This window comes from Sorex araneus, chromosome X, assembly GCF_027595985.1.
Source record: "Sorex araneus isolate mSorAra2 chromosome X, mSorAra2.pri, whole genome shotgun sequence".
Classification (NCBI taxonomy): domain Eukaryota; kingdom Metazoa; phylum Chordata; class Mammalia; order Eulipotyphla; family Soricidae; genus Sorex; species Sorex araneus.
Window position 1 is genome coordinate 331,611,904 of NC_073313.1, and position 8,251 is coordinate 331,620,154.

Genomic DNA, 8,251 nt, shown 5'->3' on the forward strand with positions numbered 1-8,251 from the left:
ATTTATGATTTAAAATCCTGGTGTTTCCTTTTGTTCTGTATATATTCATATAAAAGTCATTTGGCTTCCTTTGATATTGCACAACCAAAAAGCAAGCACTCAGATACCTGTAAATATAGCATTTATGTTTTACTATTGAAACTTGAAATTAACTGGGACATTGAGAAAGAATTTTCTTTGGAGGCTGGCTAGAAACCAAGGGTATATTTCTTTGTAAAGATGAAAGTGGGAGGCTGATATTTAAATGTGAATGTCTGCACAGATGGAAATTCCAAGGATGCCCAGAATCCCAGCCTTTGCACAAGCTCCAGCACCAGCAACATCTGAAAAGGTAAAAGCAATTGAAAGAAAGAGCATTGAGAAACATATTTCTAGAATGTAGCAAACCAAAGTCTTTTTGTAAACCTCTTGACTAGGTGCTGTTAGATGCACTTGTATTTTAAAGGATAGTAATGTGGCAACTTAAACAAGATTTAAACAATTTCTGAACAACTAATAAAGTCTAGATTGAAATTGACATCCTGTACTGATGACATGTCAATGTGTCTTTCTTAAAAGTACTCACAATCTTACTAAACAAAGAGTATGTTTAAATATTTTCCTGAGTGGCAGAAGTACAATATATGCTGTTTATCTCTTCCTCTGTGTCTCTGGGGAATTTTTGTTGTATTCATTATTAGAGGTGTGACTTTTCTTCCAACTCTCCCATATTTAAAAACTTGGTGCAAAATTACTGACTGTGATTGCAATAACATATACCATCTGCAAGAAACAGGGTTTGGTATGATTGCTTGTTTTTGGTTTTTGGTTTTTTGTTTTGTTTTTTTTTATATAAAATCTCTGTCATTCAGTAACTTCTGTTTATTTCTCTTGGGCCTATTCTAGCCAATATTTGAGAACTTTTTAACTTTACTGAAGAATAACTGGAAAATATGCTTTTGTATAAAGTATACAAGGTGATGTACAAGGTGATTTGAGTGATAGTACATTTGTAGGATTCGGACCATAACACACCCAACATCTCAGTCGTAAAGTATAGTATAGCACTGTCATCCCGTTGTTCATTGATTTGCTAGAGTGGGCACCATTAACGTCTCCACTGTGAGACTTGTCACTATTTTTGGCATATCGAATATGCCACGGGTAGCTTGCCATGCTCTGCCTTGCAGGCAGAATACTCCCGGTAGCTTGCCAGGCTCTCTGAGAGGGATGGAGGAATTGAATTTGGGTCAGCCAAGTGCAAGGCAAACACTCTACCCACTGTGCTATTGCTCCAGTCCACATCTCAGTAGTACCAAAAAAATTTTTTGTGTGAAAAAATGGTTAATATCTATCAGCAACTTCCAAGTATATAATGCCATATTATTAACTATGGTCTCCATTCTACAATTAGATACCCAAAACATGATCTTGACATTATTGAAATGTGAGTCCTTTGGTTTACATCACCTCATTTCCTCCTCCTTCCTTCCATCTCCTGCCCACTACCAATCTATCACCCCAAAATATTTCATAATTATTTCCTTTTTATCATTTCTAAAAAGGTAATATTTTAAGAATATCTCTCCTCCTTTCTTTTGGTTTTTGAGCCATACCCAGTGTTGCTCAGCGCTTACTCCTAGCTCTGCACTCAGGGGTCACTGCTGGCAAGCTCAGGTGACCATATGGGGTGGCAGGGATCAATCCTAGATCAGTCACATGCAAGGTAAAACCCTATGCTATACTATCTCTTTGGTCCCAAAACTATTTTTTTTCCTGTCCAAAGTCCTTCTATGTAAAAGAAGAAGAGAACACTCAATCATTTTCCCTTGGTACCATTTTTTAATCTTTCATCTGTATTTGCTCATAAAGCTCTCCAATAGATTGTATGTTCTCTGGAGGTAGATTTTATTCATTTCTGCATCTTCTTAGTGTTTACACAACGTCCACATGTGGTAGGTATGCCATTCCCAAATGAACCATGTTTTATGCTTATTTGTACTTCACATAACAGCAACCAAAGTGTCTGCTCTGTAGGAGCTTTCAGAAAATGCTGGATGAAAGAATACTGTATTAGTACTCACGTGACTTTGGCTTTTCAACCACTTCTCCTTTGTAAAGAGGGATGTCCCTGCAGAGCTGTTTAATGGGAGACCCGAACAGAAACCAGTCCACGTTTGTGAGCAGAGACTGCAGAGGATTGTACTTGACCCAGGTGTATTTGTCAGAGAACATACTTTTCAGAGTCTAAAAAAGTATAACAGGATGGAAGAGGGTAGAAAACTAAAGTGAGAAAAATTTGGCATACCATATTCTAAATTGTATCTTTTGTTCTATTTAGATTAGTAAATAGAAGGTGATCTTGGAACTCAAGAGATCAACTCTTTTCTGACATTCAGTCTTTTCTGATATTCATTATTACAAACTTTTGATACTGGTGGCAGTAAAAGGCAAAGAGAGGATGGTCTCATATCAAAGCTGTTCCATACAGGAAGTCATGGAAGGGGATCACAGCCAGGTTCTAGCCTTCTACAGTATTTATTAGTTTCACCACTCTGTACTTTCTACTTTGGATTCATTAAATATAATAATGTCACTAATTTTTCTGTCAATCACAAACTTTTAATCTGAGAAGAAAGACTGTATAGTACCTTTATAAAAATATACTTGAATTTATCATAAGTTCTTATATTGGGGCTATGGAATAGAAATCAAAATAATAGTTGTACTCCTGCGCTCAAAAGCAACAAAAATAATAGAAAAGGAAAGTTTTGTAAGTGGCAAGTATCCCATCCACAGTAATTTGTAATGTTTTGAACTCCTTTCTCACCCTCTCCAGTTCCCCACTGGCCAGTTTTCTTTGGTTCAAGAATAGAGCATATTTATGCCAGAATTACCTTGTTTTCATAGATATACCGTTTGAGCTGGTCCAGTGCAGGGATGCTTTTGTGGTTCAGGTTCATGATGTAGCAGGCTCTTCGAGAGAGCATCCTGGTTGCAATGTAGCCCTGAGGTAGTAAAAGTACAGTTACTGCCCACTAATGGTTCCTGGGTTCTAAACTTGCTGAGATTTTCTTCTCAGCCTTGAAGGAAAGTGTTATGTATGCAGAGTGAGTGCATGTAGCTGCTTTCCAATCTGCAATAAATAGATGCTAACTCTTTACTCTCATTTTTCATGTTATTTCAAAAGCTTCACTTATCTCATCTCCTTGAAATTGTAAAAATCCATGCTATGCAGACCTTTTTTCATGTTATGAGATCTAAGTCTGCCACTTGGGGGTGGTAAACATATTAAACAGATTAAAATGTATTCTCATCCCTTCCCCCCAACACACATACACACATACATTTTTTTTAATCTACCATCACTGACTTTACCATCTCCTTTCTATTCCTTCTCCACTTCAAAACCTGATAACTGACTGGACAAGAGGTAGAGGAAATTAGGGCCAAAGAATAATAGATGATGAGGAACTTGGAGTCAGAGGTAGCCTGAAGCAACTAATCTTCATCAGAGTGGAATTTTCTTTCAAAATGGGATTTTCAGATTTCTACTTCCTATTTTTAATTCTTGCAAATTACCACTTCCTATAGTTCAAAATTGGAATAGGTCCAAACCTGATACCCAAGAAGCCTAAACCATATTCTTATGAATATATATTTTAAAGAAAGTTTTGGAATTTCCCTGACATCTGCTGCAAAACAATTTCATTAAGGCTTCTTTTGAAACAGTTTATTTATTTCAAAGATCCTACATTTCTAAATATTACCTGGAACACCCAACAACAATCAGGAGGGAGAATATATGGACATTTTTGCAATAAAAGGATAATAAAAACATGTTCAGACATCCAGTGAAATGAACTACAATCTACTTAAAGCCTCTTTATGTTTTTCAGTGTCTAGGTAAAAGAAATTTCCTAATTAGTGTTAGAGAACAAGTGGAAAACAAATGAAGGTATAAATGATTAAATTACTGAATAATCTTTCTGATCAGTTTCTAAGACTAATTGTTAATAATAACAACTGAAATAAAATAATTTGGCTATATTTTAGTTAAGATAAATTTCTTTTTAGAAAAGAAGTGTGATAGATTGCATATCCCACATACATAGTCAATTGCGTATAGTTCTATACATAGATATATGTAGATATCTTCTGCTTTTTTTTTTGTCTTCTGTCTTTAAATTGTTTCACTTTTTTCTGATGGGCTTTTTGTTTCAGAATTCTTTTAAACCCATTTCTGAGAATTTATGCTAGGCATTGCTTTGGGCTTTTTTGGTTCTTATAAGGCACTTTCTGAGCTTAGAATGAGACAATAGCATCACAATTCCCATCTCTACCAGGAAATATCAAGTAAGCCTGCATAGTTCCTGTCATAGTCTTAATTTTTCTGATCATTTTACTTAGATATTGAGGGAAAGTAGAGCAAGAAAATTTCAACAGAATCACATTTAGATCTTGAAATTCAAATATGTATTCTATGGCTATCTCTTTTCCCTTGAAAAGACCAGTTTTGAAGATGTAAAATAATTTCTTCATTGCTTACATGCTTGTAGTCAAAAATTGTAGTAGAGGAGCAAGATCCTGAATGGATGTTAACAATGGCGATATTCTTTTCATTGTCAATTGTCATTGTTTGCTGAACATTGCCATAATTGGTTGGACTCATGATGTTAAAAACCTAGATTGACAACAAAGATATAATGGTTTTTCAAGAAGTTAAAGGCATTTAAAAGTAACCTCCAACCCCAGTCAAAATAAAATTTTCCCTCTGCTATGAGCGATTGAAGTCTGAAATCTCTTCATTGGGATTCTTGGACAAAAAGAAAGTTGAAACTAAAATAAAACTTCAAAATTCTTCTACAAGTGTACTACTGTATCACAAATAAAAGAAGTGATGAAATTGTGGGACCAATTAGATTGACCACATTTTAAAGCAATAGGTTCCATTTTTAAAGAATTGCAGTTGGAAAGACACAACCAACATCATTGTTTCTTTTGATAAAGTCCATCCCATGTTTCCAAATCAGTTTTCATTTTCTTCTCCCAATATTTTCAAGATATGAAGTCCTTAATAAATCAACTCACCTCATATCCATGAGATTGTGTACTAAAGACGGCCAGCACCACAAGAGATGCCACCTGAAAAGCAGATAAGAGACTTTTACTCCTTTAGTCATTGAAGATTATGTTGATCTTCAATTGAAGATCATAGACATGAGGATCACTTAATACAGTAAGACAAAGTACTTCCAAATAATATAATCAGGACTGCTGGAGAGTAATCTTGATTGTCAACAGTCTATTTTCAAAGCATTAAATACATGTTCATTTCTTTAACATGCATTATTGAGTTCATGCTATCCCCAACCTTCTATATAGTGTTCATATGTCAGAAAACTTTGGGACAAGTGAACAAAAAGCAAGTATTTCATTCTGGTTTAAGGCCCAGGGGGTGGGAGAGAGCGAGTGAAAGAGAGAGAGAGAGAGAGAGAGGTATTGGAACATTGTATGACTGAAACCCAATCATGAACAACTTTGTAACTGTATATCTCACTGTGATACTCAATTAAAAAATAAATTTAAAATTAAAAAATATATATTTCACTATGGTTACACCTGGGTAAGATTCACACTAACCCTGGATTACAGGAGTGAAGCTGTATCCTAAAATCAAAAGAAAAAAATTTTTTTAACTCTGAGAACAGAAGATAAAACAGACTTAAAATGGACTCTTGGGAATAGGTACAACACATTTCTAAGGGAAACTATGAATACTATGCTTGCGGATATGATTCACCTTTAAGGTTTAAATGAAGGAAAATCTTCATACTTTCCCACAACCCATGTCTCAGTGATACCATCAGACAACTATTAGACCAGCTGGAACATTGACAGTGAGGCAGTTTTGACATTTTTCCATAGTGTTCTAAGTGTCAGATCATTTATGTAGATGTGATTACAAGTTTTATGTTGAAAAGAAAAAGCTCACTGTAGTGAACTGCACGATCATTGAGAACTGCTGTTGGAGGGGAAAGAGTACGTATTTTTAAGGATTGTCAGTGAGACTTTTCCACTTTTCTTTACATTCCTTCCATAATATTTCTTTTTGGTGAGTAGGGATGGAGTATCAATCAAAGATCTCTGTGCAGAAACCACAACAGCTAATTAGAGAGAGAAAACAGAAGGGAATGCCTTGCCACAGTGGCAGGGTGGGGTGGGGGGGAGATGGGATTGGGGAGGGTGGGAGGGACACTGGGTTTACGGGTGGTGGAGAACGGGCACTGGTGAAGGGATGGGTTCCAAACTTTGTATGAGGGAAGTATAAGCACAAAAGTGTATAAATCTGTAACTGTACCCTCACGGTGATTCTCTAATTAAAAATAAATAAATTAAAAAAAAAAAAAAAAAAAAAAAAGATCTCTGTGCAGATATCCAACCTACCTTCTTGCATAGAAACACATCTTTCCTGACTCGGGACAGTTTTCACATTACCTATCTATTCTGTTTAATGATCTAACAGGTTTGAATAGGGATTGGGGGACTGACGACTTTACTGGTACAATTAAAGAACCCAGGAAGTGTTCAGCGCCCCAGGAACCATCACCTAACACTGTGTTAATACTCCACAGATAAGTGGTTTAGGCTTAGGAAAATCAAGAGACTGCTGGTACATGTAGGTCTTTAATCTGACCATATTTAACATCCTAGGAGGAGGGTGTTAACAGTTTGCCTTCTTTTTCAGTTGACGAAGAATAAGAGACAAAGATTCAGAAAAGAAGTTCCATTCTGGGTTAAGAACATAGTTCAGTCTGCATGGAGCACTGCACTGTGAAATTATGAGAGGCTGAGGTCAGGGAAGGAATAGGATACTTTTTCCCAAGGGAGTATTTAGAAAAGATGGGTTATTAGACTTTCATCCAGCTGCTTAAATTTTGACAAGATTGCTTCTATAAGTGGGGCCTGTGAAAGGTAAATTTTAAGCCTATAGCTCATATTTACTGGCTCAGGGAAACTATATTCCTTTGTGCCTCACATTCTTCTGAAGAATGGGGAGAAACTTAGTAATTGAAGTGAATAGATAAAAATTATTCGTGCAAAATGTTTAGTATTGGGTCTAATATGCAATTAGGTTACCATTATTAGTAGTATTACTAATCACATTATTTTAAAATTACTTCTCTTTTAGATAGCAAATCAATTGTCCTAAAATACCCACATTCTTCCAAAACTTGTACTTACTTGTTATAAGTTTAAATCACTTAAGTTAAATTCTCTAGGTTTAATTCTGTTTCTCAAAAAATCTTTAAAAATAGACAATGGGCAAATAAATATCCAACTTAATATTCAGCACTATTTCTGCTAAAGACATAATTAGTTCAATCACAGAACTAATTGCATCTAATTAGCTTTTTAATTAACACAAAACTAATTAAATCTAAGAAGCACACGATGTTTTTCTGAGTCCTAAAATCCAAAGCATATAGAACATAAACATTCTCTGGAATCGAGTCATAAGAGTATAAAGAAGCAGTAAGAAATACTCACAAGGATTTTCATTTTGCCTGAGGGAAAGAAGGTGCTGGAGCCAGTGAGGTTGCCTAGAACAGGTTCCTTTATATTGGCTTTGAGGTGGGGAAATCTCTTTCCACAATGATCACTTTGGTAAAGGCTATGTTCATATCTCAGACACACCCAGGAAACTCCTTTATCACCATTAAGACCTAACCACATCCCTGTATCAATGAAGTTCATTAGTCAGTAACGAAAATTTACCTGTTGGTCACTCTGTAAATGTTTTCTGCTTATCTGTTCTACATTAAACTTGAGATTTCAACTTCCACCCTTTAAAAATATTGCAAGATGCCTGTTATACAAAAAACACCTTGTAGATATATAGGACATAGTCCTAATATCTCCTACTGATGTCAAATGTCCCACTGAGACTGGAGTTGAGACCTCCACCTCCATGTGTCATTTTATACCTGCCTTACTTGTTCATTTCTTCTATCCAAAGAATAGGTATGAAGCTAGAGGCAAGGATAGTTGTCAGGAAAACTGCTTTGAGAGTAAATGGTCTAGTGACTTGGTATGTCTTCTTCCATTCAATTCTATTCAATACCAAATTCTATAGATTCATGAGAAACAAGTCTCAGAGAGCACTCTGTCCTGTTTCCCTGGTTAACAAAAATTTACATGGTCTTACCCCAAGCTATGTGCAAACTACGGATCACATAACTCAAGTTATCTTGAAGTGCATTAAAACATT

At 35.6% G+C, this 8,251-nt stretch overlaps 1 protein-coding gene across 1 annotated transcript; it reads right to left on the reverse strand.

Moving 5' to 3' along the window:
• Positions 1-240: 240 nt before the first annotated feature.
• GKN2 (gastrokine 2) lies at positions 241-7,542 on the reverse strand. The gene is made up of 6 exons (XM_004609156.2): positions 7,531-7,542; positions 5,071-5,124; positions 4,529-4,663; positions 2,877-2,987; positions 2,064-2,226; positions 241-323 (listed from the first exon to the last, which is right to left on the reverse strand). The coding sequence occupies exons 1-6, from the start codon at positions 7,540-7,542 to the stop codon at positions 241-243; spliced, it is 558 nt and encodes a 185-aa protein (XP_004609213.1).
• Between the last annotated feature and the right edge of the window lie 709 nt (positions 7,543-8,251).